This window comes from Diabrotica virgifera, chromosome 5 (assembly GCF_917563875.1).
Source record: "Diabrotica virgifera virgifera chromosome 5, PGI_DIABVI_V3a".
In the NCBI taxonomy this organism is placed as follows: domain Eukaryota; kingdom Metazoa; phylum Arthropoda; class Insecta; order Coleoptera; family Chrysomelidae; genus Diabrotica; species Diabrotica virgifera.
The window spans coordinates 110,932,199-110,954,333 of NC_065447.1; the positions used below are offsets into that span (position 1 = coordinate 110,932,199).

Below are 22,135 nucleotides of genomic sequence, written 5' to 3' on the forward strand. Positions count from 1 at the left end.
AAACCCAACACCGACTGAGTTATTGCTCTTTTCTCTTCTAAACGATGGTTATTTTCGAAGAACCTCAAAATGGAGAACTTTCAATCTCAAATAACTCGAATGTGGTAAAATTTTTTGGAAAAACTTAAGAGATATCTTTTAAAGCTCATTAAAAACCTTTCAAATGAGCTCTGATAAAAGTTTTTTGCATAAAAACTAACTGACTTAAGATGACGAAAATAAAGTCGCTCCCTGCTTTTTTTTTAAATGTAACAAAATTAAACCCGCGTCATTATAATCCTAATACAAATAAATAGCTTCCCACTTGAACTTTATTTAGGTATAATTGATATGATCCATGTGATTTAATCAGATTGGAGGGCTTATTTTAGAAAAAATAGTTGATTAAATCGAAAATGGCATTTTTATAATTTAAATAAAGTGCATTTCTCTTAATTAAATCTAAAAGTATTCATAATATTAAAAAATGTTTTAAATTCTGATTTTTTTTGTTTTTGTATTATGAATACTTTTGGGTTTATTTAAGAAAAATGCACTTTTTCAATTATAAAAATGCCATTTTCGATAGAATAAAGTATTTTCTTTCTAAACTAAGCATTCCAAACTGATTAAATCACATGGATCGTATCAATTATACCTAAATAAAGTTAAGTTCAAGTGGAGCTATTTATTGTATTACATATTGTATACAGTGTGTCTGCGTAACTTGGAACTGTATGGGAAACTTTTTTAATATCAATTTTACAAAAAAAAAAGTTATTGTTCATAAAGTGCTCTGCATAGTGTAAAACCTAAGATGCAATCATCAGATATCAAATGTTATCAATAATATACGAGGTATATCCAAAAATATGAATTTCGCTCAAGAGTAAAGTGCCTTTATATTTCAAAATATCGAAAATTGTCATTGAGAAAAGTTGTTTGTAATTAAAAATTATGTTATAATCTGCATTTACATTCTTCTAATAAAAAAAAAATTTGAAAATTTTCCTCAGATTACGGATACCCAACATCATTTTTATTTAAGACTAGCTGACCCGGTGAACTTCGTTGCACCTTAGATAATGTGTCATAATTAGATAATGTGTCATAATTTTAATTCTAGATCAATTGGTCGAACGCAATTGCTAGAGATCAATAACTCAAAATCAACTGCTCGAAAATGAATTGCTCGATATAAAAATTGATCGAAGTACAAATTGCTCGAATAAAAAAGAAATTTATATGTCCAAATATTTATTCACAATAATGCAAAATTTGTAGGTATATATAAGAGAGGTACATTTAATAGGACAAATTATGTGATATTCCACGTATATAATCACAGATATTAATTTGCGGTTCATAATAATTGTTTATTAAACGCAATAACCTATCAACACTATCTCTATATCTTCTATGACCATTTTGAGGTTGTTTGCCACTCATGGATACTCGTTCTCAGAGGCATCTTTCAGTGCATCACAGTTTTTCGATTTCTTTCTAACGCATTAAGTTGGAAGTGACAGAAAAAAGGTACGTCCGTGATCACAGTTTATTATAACATTTATTCTAATTATTGATAGATGGCGCTATAATCGAACAAAAAATGATTTACGAATTATATATCTGTACAATTTATAAGATTATACAAATCAAAGAAAATACCATTTTATAAATGCAATAAACACAATTGATTTGTTTTTATACCAAATTGCAAATTAAAGGGTTAAACTGCAATACCATTTTCATATTTGGCTGATTACGATTCTGACAACTGTCACATTTAACTTAAATGTAAGATTATAATAAATGTTATAAATGTGTATTATCACGGACTTACTTTTTTTGCGGTCACTTGTGACATACTGAAAAATGCCTCTGAGAAGGACCACACTGTTCAATTTTTAGTTCATTTAAACTTTGTTCTTGTTCTAGAGCGGAAATAAATTTCCGCCGTTATTTTTCTTATATTTCCAAAGATCAAACATATTTAAGATTTATAATAAAGATGTTTTCAGCATAAATTAATATACGTGGAATATCATATATTTTGTCCTATTATACTATCTTTCTTATATCTATATTTTGTACTATTGTGAATAAATATTTTAGATATACAATTTTCTTTTTTATTCGAGCAATTGACTTCGAGTAAATGTGGCCTTTCGGCAGTTGCTTTTCTCTAGAATAATTGTATAAACTCTAAAAAACGTAGGTGTTCTACAAAATATTTTATAGAAAAAATTTTTGATTAACAATAGCCTTTGATTTTATGGTTCTGTATTTTGGTAAAATTTTAAAAGCATTAAAAAGAGTAAACTGACGGACGGACCTATTGAGACAGAGAGCGAAGTATTCTTGCGCCAGTTTTTTGCGAAAAATTTGATTATTATAACAGAGATACACGCCTTCGCCAAAATTTTGATTATTATACCAGAGATGCGCCTCCACCAAAAGCATCCACCAGAGACATGGTCCTTCGGCAAAATTTTGGAATATTTTTTGTGCATTAAAAATAGTAATCGTAAAGTTAAAAACTTCATATTTTCACGGATGTTAGTACAATTTTCGCTCGTTCTTCTCGTGTGCTTAATGTCGTCTCTCGTGCTCTCGTGTTGTAGTACGGCCTCGTTTTGTTATCTCGGAAACTAATTGAGCTAGAGAGACGATTTATATACCGTTGGATACCGAATAGCAAGGAGTCTAACTGCCAAATTTCATAAAAATCGGTCAAATAGTTTCGGAGGAGTATGGCAACAAACACTGCGAAAGAGAATTATATATATATATATATATATATATATATATATATATATATATATATATATATATATATATATAAAATGATGTTGGATAATCGAGTACAAATATAAAAATAAATAAGCAAAATCATTGGCTAATACTCGTAAAGTGAATGTGAATTTAGTTGGAAATATATAAAATGATGAAGGGTCATCATTCCATACATTTCTGTGCAACTATATACACCGGTGTTTCGGCCTATTTGGGCTTCGTCAGTATAGTGTAGCAAGTTAAAAAAGTTGTTTGTTAACTTGTAAAAGGATTACTACAGGAGCAAGGTTACCAATTTTGGTCAGGTTGTTAGAAGACCCGCAGTCGCAAGGCTACAACTAACATTGCCAAGGAGGTAAAGCTACCTGAGGAAATGAAAAGCCATAACATTATTAAATAAAATGATGTTGGATAATCGAGTACAAATATAAAAATAAATAAGCAAAATCATTGGCTAATAGTTGAAAATTTAGCTAATTTAGAAGCCCAAATAGGCCGAAACACCGGTGTATATAGTTGCACAGAAATGTATGGAATGATGACCCTTCATCATTTTATATATTTCCAACTAAATTCGCATTCACTTTACGAGTATTAGCCAATGATTTTGCTTATTTATTTTTATATTTGTACTCGATTATCCAACATCATTTTATTTAATAATGTTATGGCTTTTCATTTCCTCAGGTAGCTTTACCTCCTTGGCAATGTTAGTTGTAGCCTTGCGACTGCGGGTCTTCTAACAACCTGACCAAAATTGGTAACCTTGCTCCTGTAGTAATCCTTTTACAAGTTAACAAACAACTTTTTTAACTTGCTACACTATACTGACGAAGCCCAAATAGGCCGAAACACCGGTGTATATAGTTGCACAGAAATGTATGGAATGATGACCCTTCATCATTTTATATATTTCCAACTAAATTCGCATTCACTTTACGAGTATTAGCCAATGATTTTGCTTATTTATTTTTATATTTAGATATATATATATATATATATATATATATATATATATATATATATATATATATATATATATATATATATATACATAGATATAAAATATTTAAATGGCTATTAAAAAATAACGGTTAAAGATAAAAAGTCAAAATTTAGGATTGTATGTATATTTTGGTTCTACATCGTATAAAATTAAGAAAAAAGAGTTTGTTCAAAAAAATTTTAAAAAATTTCGGGGGGGCAAGCCCCCTTCTCACTTAGGTAGATCATACCACTTCAGAAACCATCCCGGGTTCATGCGCAACAACTTTGGTTAAGGTCATTTTACGATCAAATGCATAGTTTGTGAGTCTATGTCTATAGGGTACATACATACATACATACAAGCATTCATTTTTATTTATATAGATAACTCCGTTATTATTAATTTTGCGAAAAAAAGTTATTCCTTATAAAAATATTTGAATAGTCCAAAAACTAAAATGCAATCATAAGATATCATTTTTTTTTTCAATTTTATACGAGATATGTCAAAAAATATGAATTTCGCTCAAGGGTAAAATACTTTTTAGGCCAATCAAGTTAGGTTTTTACTAGACATAACGAAAAAGACGAGGTTTGACAGTTGAAATGTGTAGTATGAGATATTACAAAAAGACTACCATCTTTGGATTCATCAATTTTTTAGTGGAACATTTTTTAAATAAACAATCAAAACGTCAAACTTAGTTTTATACTCATAACTTAAAAACTTGTTTATTTAGAAATTTGACGTCCACAGGTAACTTTCTCAGAAAAAAAGATACATCGAATGAGATACGCTAAATAAAAATCGGTTAATAAACAAAAAAGTTATTGCAAAACGGATGACAAAATCACTGTTTTTTAATATAGTTAATAACAATTTTATTGTTTGTTAAAATACGTTTTAATATACCCAAAATTGAGGGCACTATGGTGTTTGAATGGTGTGCAAAAAATGGTCCAGATCTGTTTTCGTAAAATTAAATTTGTTTATAAATTTTTTTGAAAAACGAGCTAATTTCTGAGGCTGGTTCAGTTAATATGGCTGAATGTATCTCAATAATCCGGGGCTCATTTCCTTCGTTAAGATGTATACTAACAGCTTATGAAAAAAAAAGTAAAAAAAATTACATATACGTACACAAAATTATTTGTTAATAAATAGCAGTTTTTAAGCTTATAAACAATTACAATAATTTCGTAGAAATTAGATCAAATTAAATGGCAATAAAAAATACGGAAAGCTGGTTAAAATACACAACTTTCAAAAAAAAATTTTAGATCCTGAGACCCTTGGGGTCTGAGATAGCCCCTTTTTTTTTGAAAAAATAACTGTTACGTTAATTAACAACACTAAGAGCTGAAATTAACCAATCTTTTCTCTCTCTCTCTCTCTCTCTCTCTCTCTCTCTCTCTCTCTCTCTCTCTCTCTCTCTCTTTCTCTGTCTCTCTCTCTCTCTCTCTCTCTCTCTCTCTCTCTCTCTCTCTCTCTCTCTTGTCGTTTCCCCAGTACTGAGGATCGTGATTTCTTTCAATATTCTTAACAATGTTTTTCCATTGGTCTCTATTTTCAGCTGCTCTAAGAGCTTCGCAGTATGAGTTTCCAGCTGAATGCTTTATTTGGTCAGACCATCTAGTTGGTGATCGTCCTCTTGATCTTCTCCCCGGAACGTTTCCAGAAACAATTAATCTCTCCAAACTGTCGTCACCTCTGCGAACCACGTGACCAAAGAACTGCAGAATTCGTTGCAGACATATTGTGGACAGCCTTTTTTTAATCTTGAGTTGGTTTAGAATGAAAACGTTTGTCCTATGAGCTGTCTAAGGTATGCGCAGCATTCTTCTCCAGCACCACATCTCAAAGGCATCAATTTTTTGGCGCTCGCATGCTAACATGTCAAACCAAAAAAGTGATATTATGCCGATGTGTACCGTTACCCTTGTGGTGAGTTTCAGTTATAAGGGGTCAAAGTCGCGGATTTTATTATTTTTTTTATGACGCTCATGATCGAGATCCTTTCTCGAAGGTTGGTTCCTTTCTTTTTGGTAAAAAAATAGTAAATAAACCATCCCCTAATTAGCATCTCAAATGAAATTAATTGTTAACGCTATACAAGCAGTGCCGGATTTACCACTAGGCCGACTAGGCCTCGGCCTAGGGCCGCAAGCAAAGGGGGCCGCAGCGTTTTATATAAAAAAAAACCTTTATGGTAAAAAAATTGTAGAATTTTTTATTCTCCAAAATTAATTAATAATTACCTCTACTGTAAATCCAGTACATGACGTTTAAACAATACAATCTAATTAAAATAACCAACGGTCACATTAAAAATAAATATTAACGCTTGTCAGACTATAGGAGGCTACAGATTGCAGTGGCTGTATTTTGAATAAGTTTGTATTAAAATTCATTTGATACGACCCTGTAGTGTTTAAACACTGCTGTGCAAAGAAAGAAAAATCCCCGGAAATTTGTAGTGGTATTATCCATACCGCTCCATATTGTCTATATTTAGAATTAGTCTGGGCTGATTATCGGAGAATAGGCCATTTTTGGGAAAAGTTATTTACCAGCAATTTTATTGCTGGAATCGAATTATAACATCCTATATATTAATAATATAGGTATGCAAAGTCCTCAGATAGTGTGCTACTTTTTTTATAAACAAAATGGCGCACGAAAATCGTGTTTTTTTCAATTATTGCTCTATAACTCCGAAGATTTTAACTTTACAACAAAAACACTCAAATAAAAATTCACCGTGATTAAATTCTGCATAGAGACGTGTTTTTCCCGATCTGCTCCGACGAAAATTTTCCTCGGAAAATGCGGGTATTCCCAACAAAATCTTTAATTCTCAAATAAAGTTTTAGATAAGTAATTATCTACCAATAATTAAATAATTTGGTGACTTAAAAGCCTTCTTGGTTTAGATTATAGTTCCAGAAGCTGGTGAAAATTAAACGAATATTTTAGCCACAATTCAATTGTTAATTAATAAATTATGGTCGCAATAATAACCAAAATAATTATGATACACTGATTAAACTTTGAAATCTTATAAAGATGAGATGCCTATTTAACATTTTGTCGACAAAATATAAATTTTTTATTTTTTTGCATAATCTTTAAATGTTTTAAAAAAAATAGTTATAAACAAATTAACGTTTCTCAGAAAGTTTTTATTATATTATAATTTTAAAAAAATAGCTAAAATGCGCATTTCAAATATCTTGAAAATGAATGCTTTAAAACTTTTTTGAAACCATTTGCATAAAAGTTATGAAACAGCAAATTAAACATACGATTACTACGGTGTTTATAATTTTTTTAAATTCTTTCAAAGCGTAGAAGTGAGTTTAAAGTACAAGCTAATTATTTACAAAAAAATATCGATTATAAGTTTAATGGTTATATTTTAATTAAAGATTATAAATATATTTTTTTGTAATTTACATGCGCGAAAGTAGAATAATACAGTACTGTAGCTAAAATTTTCACTCGGAGCGACGACTGGCAGCCGCGCGACGTACACTTTTAATAAAAATAATGTATGCTGCGTGTCAGTCGCTTCGACTGAACATTTTAGCTCCGACTCTGTATCAGGCCTACTTTTGCGCTAAAAATTACAAAAAAAAAAGTATTTTTAATCTTTGATTAAAATATAACCATTGAACTAATGTTTGGTATTTTTTTAGAGTAATTAGTTTGTACCATAAACTCACTTTTAAGCTTTGAAACAATTAAAACAAATTTTAAACAACGGAGTAATCGTATGTTTACTTTGCTGTTTCATAACTTTTTTGCAAATGGTTGGAAAATTATTTTAAAGCATTCATTTTCAAGACCTATGAAATACGCATTTTAAGTATTTTTAAAATTAGAATATAATAAACAATTTCTGAGAAATGTTAATTTGTTTATAACAATTTTTTTAAACATTTAAAGATTATGCAAATAAATGAAAAATTTATTTTTTTTTGTCGACAAAATATTAAATAGGCATCACACCTTTATAATCTTTCTAAGTTTGATCAATGTCTCATGATTATTTTGGTTGTTATTGCGACTGTAAATTGTTAATTAACAATTGAATTGTTGCTAAAGTATTCGTTTCATTTTCACCGGCTTCTGAACTTATAATCTATACCAAAAAAAGCTTTTATTTCACCAAGCTATATAATTATTAATAAATAATTACTGGCCCAAAAAAATTATTTGACAATTTGAGATTTTGTTGGGAAATCCCACATTTTCCGAGGAAAATTTTCGTCGGAGCAAATCGGGAAAAACATGCCTTTATGTAGAATTAAATTGGGGTGAATTTTTATTTGAGTGTTTTTGGTGTAAAGTTAAAATCTTCGGAGTTATAGAGCAATAACTGAAAAAAATACGATTTGTCGGCGCCATTTTGTTTATAAAAAACAGTAGCACACTATCTGCGGACTTTGCATACCTATATTAATAATATATAGGATCTTATAATTCGATTCCAGCAATAAAATTGCTGGTAAATAACCTTTCTTTGTACTTTACTAATTAGACCAGCGTATTATAACTATTTTTTTTCAAAATTTAAAATTATGCAAAAAAAAAAGAAAAATTTATATTTTGTCGATAAAATATTAAATAAGCATCTCATCTTTATAATCTTTCTAAGTTTGATCAATGTCTCATGATTATTTTGGTTGTCATTGCGACTGTAAATTGTTAATTAACAATTGAATTGTTGCTAAAATATTCGTTTAATTTTCACCGGCTTCTGGAATTATAATCTATACCAAGAAATCTTTGATGTCACTAAGTTATTTAATTATTGATTAATAATTACTTACCTAAAACTTTATTTGAAAATTATAGTTTTTGTTAGGAAATCCCGCATTTTCCTAGGAAAATTTTCGTCGGAGAAAATCGTGAAAAACCTTTCTCTATGCAGAATTTAATTGCGGTGAATTTTTATTTAGGTGTTTTTGTTGTAAAGTTAAAATCTTCGGAGTTATAGAGCAATAATTGAAAAAAATACGATTTGTCGGCGCCATTTTGTTTATAAAAAAAGTAGCACACTATCTGCGGACTTTGCATACCTATATTATCCCAAGTAGCAATTTGTCGACGCGACAACGTTGTCTACCGCGTGGCAACGTTTTGTTACAACGTTGTTATTGCCTAGAAGACGACCCAATTCTGCACTAATTTGGTGGACGATTTTTGAGTTGTCTTGACGTTGCCTAGGCAACCTTAAGCGTTGCATAAAGGCAAGCGTCCACAGACCCGCATCGTACGCATCGGACGCATCGTACGCAACGGATTTTAGTTTGCCTTGTACAGAAACTTATGTAACCGCGTCCACTGATCCGCATCGTACGGATCGCATTATCGATTGTCAAACTAAAATCCGTTGCGTACGATGCGTACGATGCGGGTCTGTGGACGCTTGACTTAAGACAACTGAAGCGACTATAAAAACAGCCTGCGTGCAATGGTTGCTCAAAGAGTCGGACTGGTTATGTTTTTTTACCTATATAAAAAGTAAACTATTTTGACATCATATCAGGTATTTAAATTTATATAAATACATAAATAAGGACTTAAACAAAATTACCTGATGTGAAATTTATAAACGCATCTCAGATTACCGTCAAATATGGATATTCCACCTTTAAAAAACACACGCGCTCATTTTTTATCACCTTTTTAACAAAAAATATGTCAATTTAAAAAATCTAATTTTAATATAAACGCCAGAATTTATGTTAAAGGTGTTTTGTATAAATTTAATGTATTGATGGTGCTTTTAAAGGTATGTATTAGAAAATGCCTGCATTTTTTATATTTTGTGTTTTTATTTTCTTTACATCCCAAAAAAAACCAAAATGGTGCATTAAACAACATTACCAATATTACTTAAAATATACCTTATTACCAACCATAGACGGATGAGACAACCGAGAAGTCCAATCGCCGACCAAACACGGCCTGGACCGACTATCCCAACCACTTTAGAACGCACCCTCTTATTGGGTGACAGAGGCCATGTGACCAGTGCAGTGAAGTGCATCATTCTCCTTAACAGCGTTGCCACATTTAGTAGATATCTACTGTTTTGGTATATTTTTGATATTTAAAAAATTCTAGTAGGCAATGTTTTTTATTAGATGTTTGGTGTATTTCAATATTTTGTTATCACTAAAATAAAATTTGCTTTTTAATAGTATTCACCCCATTTCTAAATTAATTTTCAGACATTTTGTTACAATTTCCCAATGTCATTACCGAAAATAAGATTCAGGACGTAGATGATGATAATAGGGCTTTTCATTCACAGTCATTTGTTTCGAGCTTCTGTCATGTGTCACATAATATTAATATATCTACGTCATACGTTATTGATATATACAATAATACAAATCCCAGACGTATGGCGTAGATATATTAATATTATGTGACACATGACAAAAGCTCGAAACAAATGGCAATCGATGAAAAGCCCTATAGATGGACAGAGAACTGAAACTGGTAAATACCAGATCTAAATAAGGAAATCTTCATATAATTGGTTTGGAGAATTTTCAAAATGATTGTAACGCTCGGTTTCATAATCAGTTTTTTAAATTTTAAGTAAGTTGGTACCTACCTTTATCACAATTCATATATGGGTAAATGTCAACTTTAAAGTGAACTTTACTTAATGTTTACTTTAAGTTTATTATGAAACCGGGCGATTTTGACAGGTAACCGTTAACACAGATTTTACTGTATTTACAGGGCCTAAAATGAATCTACTGATTTCTATTGATTTTTTGAAAGCAAAACTACTATCCGCTGCAAGATAATTCGGATGGAATTCAGACAAAATATGTACAAAAAGTACATATTTTGTCGGAGTTTCAGCCAAATTATCTTGCAACGGATATAGTACTGAAAGAGTAAGAACTGGCCTGGCAACCCTGTCTAGCAAATCTGATACAAAGATTTAAGCTTATAAAATCTACTGATAAAACAATGGACAATGGAGAAACCAGCTAATAAAAAACAAATAAACAGGTTGTTAAATAAATCGAAAATTTCCAGGAAAATAAAATATAAAATAATAAGAAAAAAGTAAGGTTATAAAGTAAATTCTTTTTTTGCTCCTGAAGTTGCCGTAAACGTGTCACACATCTATAGAACTATACGTAAATGCCCTGGGGTCGTGAGAGACACCTACCTAGTCGGCCAGAAAACCCATGGGCGTAAATTAGTTTAGCATTATAACGTTTTTAAGTAGTTGCGATTGTTGAAAAAACTTAACTGTGATATGTAGTTGTCACAATAGTAATAACTTAGTTGCCCATATAACTAAAGATATTACTTAACGTTGTAACATCGTAATGTCAGTCGGGTTAGAGGTCGTTGGCCGAAACAACTGAAAGTCCACTGTGGCAACGTTATATACAGTGCATTTGTTTGTACTGACAACCAATGCGTCGAAAAATTGCTACTTGGGATTAATATATATTATCTTATAATTCGATTCCAGCAATAAAATTGCTGGTAAATAACTTTTCCATGAATTTTGCTAATTAGCCCAGAGTAAATTTAATTTCAGTTATATATTAAAAATTACTTCTACTCAAAAGTACAGGATGATGGTGCTATAAACACGAGTATCGAGCCTATATTGTATTGGGATTATTTTTATGACGTGTTTCTGAAACTTGTTTACCTACAACTTATTATTCATGGGTCGTGCTAATATAAAAAAATACGAGTGTTTGAGTATTAGCGCGTGTAGGCAGGTATCCGGCGGTTAGTCTTTACGAGTGTTGAAATAAGGCCTTAGGCAAGCATATAAAACGAATAAGGAACCTATAGGTACATACTCTTCGTTTTTATTTTGTAAGTACCTACCTACACAAAAATTAAAATTTATTAAGCAGTTACATTTCCTAGTGTGTAGTTGTAGTTCAAAGTGTCCCCATCAAATTAGAAACAAAAGAAGCAAACAGCACATTAGAGCGGGCCGCTGCGGGGCCCGGGCCTTGGTTCCGCGGAACCCACGGAACCATGCTCAGTACGCCACTGACGTGAATTTTTTTCATGAAAAATGCCTAGTTTCAATCGCTAATAACTTGGAAAGTATCAACTTTCCAAAAAAATTTTATGGAACACAATTTACTCAGAATTGGTCAATCTATCGACTTCCGTAGTTATTTTGATTGAAAAATTTATCAACCCCTATATGGGTTGTTTTCACCCCCAGGGCAAAAACCCATTTCGGCATAGGGTAGATTTTGAAGAAGAGGGTCAACCGAAGAGCTTAAATCCAAATTTTCATTAAAATCGGTGTTGATTATAGGAGGTTTTAAATTTGGATTTTAGTTAATTGCTTACCCTGTTTATAGAACTGTCAGCTAGAACGTGGGTTCGGTGCCATTTGGTCTAAGATTTCCGTTTTTGGGCTACCAACTTTTTTATTCCAGCAGGAATATATTGGGCTTTGCTACCTGTATTGTTCAGGTGTGGCATTTTGTACGGCCGAGATTGTTATGTAAGGCTGTTGGCAATCAAGTTGACGGAGGTTGGCAATCATTATGGCTATTCTGATCTTAGATGCTGCTGCTCTGAATAGTTCGGTTGATGTGCACCCGTACCATTCCCTCAAGTTACGCAACCATGAGATTCTTCTCCTTCCTACACTTCTCTTGCCCTGAATTTTCCCTTGTATAATCAATTGAAGTATGTTGTATCTCTCATTACGCATAGCATGTTCCAGGTATTGCAGCTTTCGTGTTTTGATGGTGTCCAATATTTCCATTCTTTTGTTGACTCTTCTCATGACCTTGTTGTTTCCCAGGCAACCAGTGACGTCATATAACGTCGAGGAAACGTCAGTTTTGGTTGAATATAAGCATTATACATAAACGTGTTTAAACATTACGTCATATGGACGTCTTTTGTAGGTGATTTTAAATACGTAACATTAATGACGTCAAAATACGTTTAAAAAACATTTTCATTTCAGACAGTTAAGTCTGACGTCACAAAATTGGGAGGAGCTTATATTTGACTCCAAACAATTTTGTTTATACGGTTAAACACGCATAAGGAATTTTTCATTTGTTGTTTACGTGGTTTGTGTGACAAAATAAGACTTTTCATTTAGGTATTTAGTTAAAGAAACGTGTCAATTAAGAGATTTTTATTCGTTTTTGCCCAGGTGAGTCAATTTAATGCAATAATTAGAACGTAAACAGTTTTGAGGTTATGTTTATTTTCAACCACTAAGGAGTAAAAACCACCTGAGCAAAACGAATAAAAATCTTTTAATTAACACGTTTTTTTAACGAAATAGCCAAATGAAGTCTTATTTTTCCACACAAAGCACATAAATGAAAAATTCCTTATGACCAGTTAACGTTACAAACAAAATTGTTTGGAGTCAATATAAGCTCCTCCCAATTTTGTGACGTCAGACTTAGGCTGTCCATTAACGTTGTTCATAAGAAATTTCTCATTTATTGTTTACGTGGCTTGTGTCTTGTGTGATAAAATGAGACTTTTCATTTAGATATTTAGTTGAAGCAACGTGTTAATTGAGAGATTCTTATTTTTTTTGCTCAGTGAGTTAGTTTAAAGCAGTAATTCTTCTTGTCAACTATTTGAGGTTATGTTTATTTGTTTTTGATGTTTTATTTTCTGTTGATGAACTAATTATGTGTTATCGAGTTTAATTAAATTAATTTTTAGCCTACATTTTCATGTTACCTACTTTTTATACTATTTTCAAACATCTGAAAGAGGTCACTTTTTGAAAGTATTAAAGACTTGATTTTACCGACGCGACGGCGACGTGTAAAAGTCGTCATCTTTTTGACGTTTGCAAATCGTCACAATCTCGACGTGAAAAAAATGCAGGTAAAATGACGTTTTAAAATCGTCACAATTATGACGTCAAATCGATGAGACAAATACACGTGATTTTCAACGTCAGTACTACTTTATAGAAACACGTCAATTGGTCATTTTTATGGCGTGTTATCTACGTTATAAAAACGTCGTTTGGTTACCTGGGTTGTTACATGCTCGGCCCATCACATCTTCAAGATTCTTTTCTAGACACCCACAGTTCAAATGCTTCCAACTTTTAGTAGTCGACGCGTTGTCTCCATGCTTCTATCCCGTAAAGCTAAGTCGAGAAAATATAACACCTTGCCAGCCTAACTCTCAAGTCTAATTTCAGTTATTGCACAAAGTACCTTTCTCATTTTATTGAAGTTTCTTCTTGCTTTCTCTATTTGAACTTTGATTTCTTTGGAGTAATCGTCTGTGTGATTAAATATTGTGCCAAGATACCTAGTTGTAATTTTCAACTTGTTCTAAAGTTTTACCTTTAATTGTCAGGGTTTTATCATTATTTTGGGTTTTTGATAACCTCATAAATTTAGTTTTCTTGATATTATTGATAATCCATATTCTTCTCTATATTCAACTATCTTGTTCATTAGCTTTTGGACGTCTTGGAGGTTGTCCGTTATTATGATAGTATCGCCGCATAATCTAATGTTGTTAATTGGTGTTACATTTTCCTGTATTCCTGCTGTTTCTCCCTCAAGAGCTCTTTTCATAATTTCTTCAAAGTATGTATTGAATAGTAGTGGTGACAATACACACCCCTGTCGCACTCTTCTTTTAATTTCGAACTCTTTTGATGTGTGTTCGTTAATGCGTATGTGGACTTGTAGACTGATATCTTTTAATTTGCTGTGGCCGTTGGTGTGGCCGTTTTGTCGACTATAGAGATGCTAATGATTGCTATAATTGGGAGTGGTCGGATGAGAGGTCATAGCTCGGCATAACTTCCATGTAAGCAAAAAAGATGCCCTAAGTGATAAATAGATCCAGCAGATCAAGTGTTTTGTTTGGATCGGTTGGCCAGTACATAGGAGACCCTCTCGACAAGGGGGTGGTAGTTGTTTTCATGTATTAGGCTTACTAATAAATCCAAATAGTAAAAAAATCTATGTGTGTGTTAAGTTTTAAACTAATTGATAATATTTTAGTTCCAAATTATAGAAGAAAACACAAACGCACTTTTTGAACATTTTGATAGCAAAATAAATGTAGATGCTGTCATTTACGACTTTGATTTCAATAGTAACTATGTACAGCTGCAGAAAGCATTGTGGTGTTTACAAAACAATCCGGACTGTATATTTTTAGTTACACTTAACGATAAAACTGGACCAACTGGCCCAAGAGGATGCATACTTGGTGAGTATGGGAAAGCAAATACGTAAGTATATCGTCGCTTTTATACTATAACTTGATAACTCGAAATTAGTAGTTCTCAAATAAACGGGTTTAAAGATTTAAAGGGTCTTTGCTGTTTTCTTAAACTCTTAAACTCATAACAAAAATACTTGCCAATAAAATAAATGAAGAATACACAATTAGTGAGGAACAACAAGGTTTTCGGAAAAATAGGTCCACAATAGACGCCATATTCATAGCCAAACAAATTGCTGAGAAAGCACTGGAATATAATAAACCTGCATTTATGTGCTTTATAGATCTGACTAAGGCCTTCGATTGTGTAAGATTGGAAGATGTGCTAAGATTGCTAAAGGAGAAAAATCAGCCCAACAAGATGACAAGGATAATTAAAGACATTAATACGTAGAACAAAACCAGAATAAAAGTCGAGAGTGAACTAACATCGGAAGTAGAAATCAACTCGGGAATCAGACAAGGGGATAACTTGAGTCCATTGCTTTTTAATTTAGTCATGGACAAAATCATAGAAAATATTAAAGGTACTGGAAAAGGATATATCTCTCTCTTCAATCCTGACCCCCGGAGGGAGTGTAGTGGTCGACGTGATGTCGTGTATTGTTCGTCTCCAAAGATCTCTGTCTCTGGTCATTTCTTTTAACTCATGCATATTACTGTAATCTGATCGATCCATCTTGTTGGAGAACTTCCTCGTGATCTTCGGCCTTCCACCTTTCCTTGTATAATAAGTCTTTCCATGTTTTCTGTGTTGGCTCTCATAACATGTCCAAAGTATTTTAATTGTTGGAGATGGACTTTACTGGAGAGCCGTTGGCTAACTTTTAGCTCTCTTAAAATCGAATTATTTGTTCTATGGTCGGTCCAAGGAATTCGTAGCATTCGTCTCCAACAGAACATTTCAGTGGCGTCTATCTTTCTTCTTTCCGAATTTCTCAGGGTCCAAGATTCACATCCATAAGTCAGTATTGGGAATATTAAGCAGTTGATCAACTTCATCTTTAACGCTCTTGAAATTTGACAGTCCTTCCATATTGTGGTCATTTTTGCTGTGGCGACTTTTGCTAGATCACATCTACGTTTTATTTCCTCCTGTAGTGACCCTGTGTTTGTGATTAATAAGTATGAGTTCACAACCTCAAACCGATCAATTGTGGTTATATGTGGATGATCGTTATGTAGTCTATCCACTATCATGATCTTTGTCTTTGATATGTTTAATTGCAGACCAAATATTTGACTTTCGTTTTCAACCAGTCGTATAAGATCAATCAGATCTGCTTGACTATTTGCAAGAAGTGCTGTGTCATCTGAGAAACGTAGGTTGTTTATTTTATGACCATTTATTGAGATGCCTTTTTCCCATCCTTCAACCCAGGCAACCAAACGACGTTTTTATAACGTAGATAACACGTCATAAAAATGACCAATTAACGTGTTTCTATGACGTAGTACTGACGTTGAAAATCACGTGTATTTGTCTCATCGATTTGACGTCATAATTGTGACGATTTTAAAACGTAATCGTATCTACGTTTTTTTCACGTCGATAAAATCACGTCTTTAATACTTTCAAAAAGTGACCTCTTTCAGATGTTTCAAAATAGTATAAAAATAGGTACATAACATGAAACCTATAGGCCTACGTACCATGTGTCGAAGATATAAGTACTACCACTTGTTTAAGATCGCTTGTGCGCTAGGCTAGAAGCATCATTGATTTTGCATGATTGTACCAGCCCTCACATTTTAGAATTTTCACTAGTTATATATACCTACTTACTGTGTCAAAACTGAAACAACATATATATGAATCTAATAAATAATTTATTAACAAGTTATCCAACATACTAATATCTTAATTTAACGCTGTCTTAATATCTTCATTTAACGCTTAATTAAAAACAAATAAACATAACCTCAAATAGTTGTCAAGAAGAATTACTGCATTAAACTAACTCACTGAGCAAAACACATAAAAATCGCTTAATTTACACGTTTCTTCAACTATAAATATCGAAATGAAAAGTCTTATTTTATCACACAAGGCACAAACCACGTAAACAATAAATGAGAAATTTATCATGAACATTTAGCGTTATCTATATCTAAACGAAATTGTTTGGAGTCAATACAAACAAGCAAGCTCCTCCCAATTTTGTGACGTCAGACTTAGGCTGTCTGAAATTAAAACGTTTTCTAAACGTAATTTTAACGTCATTAATCTTACGTATTTAAAATCACCTACAAAAGACGTCTATATGACGTAGTGTTCAAACACGTGTTATATTCAACCAAAAACTGACGTTTCCTCAACGTTATATGACGTCACTTGGTTGCCTGGGAAGTGATCTTCTCATAATATGCTCTCCATATATATTGAATAATTGTGGCGATAGTATACATCCCTGTCTGACACCCCGTTCTGGATAAAATTCGTTTGAAAGTGTGTCAAGCACTTTAACTGATCCAGTAGTGTGTTCGTATAGTTCAGTTATAAGCGAAATAAGGTGTTGGGGTACGCCCACTTCTTTTAGTATTTGCCATAAGTGTCTCCACTTGACCCTGTCGAACGCCTTACGATAATCTATAAAGCATATGTACAGTGGATTATTGAATTCCCTAGATTTTTCGATTATCTGTCTTATATTTAAGAGGTTTTCTCTAGTACCCCTACCTTTGGTAAATCCAGTATGCTCTTGTGGAATTTCTCTTTGAAGGAATGTTTTTAGTCTCTCGTTGATTATATGTAGCATTATTTTACTGGCATGTGATATAAGAGAAATAGTTCTATAATTGTCGCATTTATGGAAGCTGCCTTTTTTATGAATTGTGGTTATTGTAGATTTTGTCCAGTCTTCAGGCCATTGTTTTGAATGCCATATTTGGTTACAGAGTAGATGAAGTAGTTTTACGCCAGTTTCTTCTGCGGCTTTGAGCATTTCTGATGTTATCATATCTGGACCTGGTGCTTTATTATATTTGAGCTTACTGATCGCGAGTCTTACTTCATTTTCAAGTATATCAGGTTCTTCTTCCACCTCGTCAGAGATTTGGTTAACAGGTTCTTGGCGTTGATCATCTTTATGCAATACGATTGCAGTCCCTGCAATACGATCTCCTGTCTCTGCGTTCCAGTGTTGTCTTCAATGGCCCAAGTTCTGGCTTTAAAGTCTCTTGTTAAGTAGCGTATTTTTCTAAATAGATCTCTCGGCTGATTATTCTGATCATGTCTCTCAATTTATTTGCATATACCCTGGTAGTACTGGTTTTTGTCTGTCTTGCATCTTCGTTTTATTTCTCTATTGAGGTTTCTTAAACTAGCTTTTTCCCTTTCAATATGCACACCACTTTGACAAAGATTTCTTCTATTCTCAATGATTTGAAAGGTTTCATCTGTTATCCAGTGTTTCCGTTTCACAGGATTATTTATCTTTGGATGATCAATTGGTGTTGTTACACAATGTTTAAATGTCTCCCATATTTCTTGTGATGTGCCGTTACGAATAGAGGGTATTATTTTATGTACTTCCTGGAGAAGGTCGTCCTTCTTTCTGAGTTCTATCCTATTTGTCTCTTTTCGTTTGTTGGGCCCTTTAAGTTTAAGCTTTACTTTAGCTACGAGTAGAGTATGATCGGATCCGCATATCGCCCCTGAATATGATCTGACTGTTTGAATTGACGATCTCCAGCGAATATTGGTAAGGATGTAATCTATTTGATTTCTAGACCTATCTCCAGGACTTTTCCAAGTATAAAGTCGACATACATGGTGTTTAAATCGAGTATTCATGATAGAATAATTGTTTGTGATAGCAAACTCGATTAAACGGTCACCTCTTTCGTTTCTCTGGCCTATACCGAACTTCCCCAGTACATTCTTTATGTCGTCATTCAGTGTAGTGTTGCCAACTTTTGCATTGAAGTCGCCACATATTAAAGTAAGCTCTTTATTTGGTATGTTGGCGATTGTCATTTCCAGTTTTTCGTAGAACTCCTCCATCTTTATGTCATCTGATGTGCTGGTTGGCGCATAAACTTGTATGATATTAAGTTTATGTGGTTTGCCTTCCAGTTTAAGGAGAACTATCCTATCGCTCACAGCTTTAAATTCGACGACAGACTTTTGTAATCTTGGTGAGATCAGAATGGCAACACCTGTATAGATCTGGGTCTCAGCACCAGAGAAGTAAATATAATTGTCATTATGTGTTCTGAAATGGCCCTCTCTTAACCAATGAGTTTCAGCTAGTCCAGAGATTTCTATATTGTATCTTGCTAGCTCGTTTTCAATAATTGCTAGCTTACCTGTGATCATCTTTAGCCCTTGTACGTTCCATGTACCGACCTTCAATATCTGTTTGAGTTTCAGTTTTTCTTTTTGCAGACCAGTAGCTGAATTTCCACACGATGCCTAGTCATTAACATTTGCGTGACAGGTGGCCAATTTTGCACTACTTGACCTGAACTCAAGGTAGCGCCGGTCGTCAACCGGGCTGCGTGACAACATCCGAAGCATTTCATTCGACGACATCACGCATAACTTTCTTGGGAATTATTATGCAATGGTTTCCCCTGCCCTATTGCATCGCAGTATCACAACCTTTCTGCTGGTATAGCTCCGCTTGTGAAAATCCAATGATAAGCCGGTTCAGGATAATTTCCTATAGGCCTTAACTTGGTACTGTCGGTCGCTGCTGCCCTCCGTCAGGAACGTTTATCGACCTTCCGGTCAAAGTTTGAGGAATTTAGGAGTGTGTGAATGGGGAGAGGCGCAAGTTACGCAGTTTGTGTGTAGGGTGCGCGACCTGTATATGCCACACACCCCCCGCGCAAAATGGACCCCATCCACTCAAACACGGTCAAAAGGACTCATCCAACACTCGGGGTGTGATTGAGATAGGTTTTAGGTAAATAGGTAGGTAAAGGACGAGATGGTATTTTAAGTAAGGACAACGGTCAGTTGCTCCTGCAGTCGCTTCTTACGACAAGGAGGAGATCCTGTGGGTGTATTCTACTTAGTGACCCGCATCCCACACGGGGAAAAGGATATAAGATGGCGGAAAAACAAATAAAAATCCTCTGTTATGCTGACGGCGCAATCTTAATCTTCGATAACGAGGATAACCTACAGCGAATGGCACAAACTTTCAATACAGTGGCGATGAACTACAACATGAAAATATCAACAGCCAAGACAAAATCCCTGGTAGTGTCAAGGGAGCCCATAAGATGCAAATTAGTAATTAACAACGAACTAGTTGAACAAGTCTCGAGATTATAATATCTGGCAGTCGAAATATGTAGTTATGGAGGTGTTAAAGAGAGCGTCCGAAAGCAAGCAAATAAAGCCAATTACGTGTCAGGATGTCTGAGGGATGTCATCTGGAGAAACAAAGATATGAGGCTGGACGGGAAAGTACGCACATACAAATCATGTGTAAGACCGATCATGACGTACGCGATAGAAACAAGATGTGACACAGCAGAAACCAAGAGGAAAATGAGAACATCAAAAATGAGAACGTTGAGGTCAATAACTGGGAAAACATGAGAGATAGAATACCGAACGACAGAATAAGAGATCTCTGTAACATGCAAGATATAGTACGGTGGGGAAGACAGAGACGACCAAAGTGGAATCAGCATGTGACGAGAATGGACAGCGAGAGAATAGCCCGTATAGCCAGCGATTCGAAGCCAACAGGCAAGAGACCAATAGGAAGGCCCTTTAAAAGGTGGCGAGATAGCTGGCAGTCAACATCACAGCTACGAATACAAGCTCAAAATCGGTAAGTAACAGGCCAAGAGGCCTATTATAAGAAGAAGAAGAAGAAAGATTTTAAAGATATTTGTGCCTCTACCATAATGTTGGTAAATACGGAATTCACTCTGCAGCTCTAATATACTGTTCCTTAACTTTTTGGCTACTGATCTATTTAGGAATACGATGCAAATTTGTTTTGCGTTATGGAAAATAACATGAAAAATAAAGTTATCAACTATTAGCATTACCATAATGTTAACATATGGTAATGTCGCATATCGTGCCAAGTTGCATCTAAGTAAACTTTTTAACAAAACTAATATTTTAAACATTATTTTGGTGAAAATTATCCCTCCGCCATGGAGGTTGCCAGATCTGCTAACAATTCTCGAATTTTTGCATTAACATGAACCGAATCAACAGATAGCAACTACGGGGTAGGCTCAATGGTTTCAGAAAAACACGTGCTACAACTAGATAACTAGAGTTAGCTAGTTATGTGGAAAAATGATGAAATGATGGCAGAAATAAGAACCATACGGAAAGACCAAAAGGAAACAATGGAATATATTAAAGAGGTAAAAGAAAAAAACAAAAAATTGGAAGAAGGTTTGAAAATGGCAAACAAAAGAATAGAACAATTGGAAAAAGATAGACGAAGAAATAATATAGTATTAAAGGGCCTAACACTGGATCCTAATGACAGAAAACCAGTAAAGGAGTCAGTAGAACACTTCATAGGAAGAAATCTGAAATTACAGGTCAAACTGAGAGGAGCGGTGAAGATCGGAGACCAAATTTTTGTAGCAGAAATGGAAAACCTAACGGATAAGCTAAGTGTACTAAAAAACAAAGGAAAACTGAAGAATCTACAGGGACAAAAGGTGTATATAGAATTAGATTTAACAAGAAAGGAAAGGGAAATACAAGCAAAAATTAGGAAAATGGCAAAAGAAGAAAAAGGCAAAGGTAATACTACGAAGATAGGATATATGAAACTGGAGATTATTGGGAAGGAGTGGAAATGGGACGATAATAATGAGAAAATTATACAAATTCACAGAAACATCGGGGAAAGGACTTCAAAAAAGTAATAAAAAATAATGAGACCAGACACACAACAATGACGACCAAGGCAATGAATGGGAAAAGCGATAGGGAAAAAGATGATGCACAGGTAAACAAGGATGAAAATAAAAAGAAGGGGAAAACTAGATTGCAGAAAAAAGGAGAGAAAAATGGGAACATGGAATGTGAGAAGAATCAACGGAAAAGAGGAAGAACTGGTAGAAGAAATGATAAAACAAAAAATAGAAATACTAGGAATAACGGAA

The 22,135-nt window shown here is 33.6% G+C and overlaps 1 protein-coding gene across 1 annotated transcript in view; it reads left to right on the top strand.

The window, feature by feature from the left end:
- The window catches only part of LOC126885098 (uncharacterized), a 52,998-nt gene that overhangs the window by 23,334 nt on the left and 7,529 nt on the right, over positions 1-22,135 (top strand). Inside the window, exon 3 of the mRNA XM_050651526.1 lies at positions 14,806-15,016. Coding sequence (XP_050507483.1) covers positions 14,806-15,016 — 211 coding nt within the window. The remainder of the gene's footprint in view (positions 1-14,805; positions 15,017-22,135) is intronic.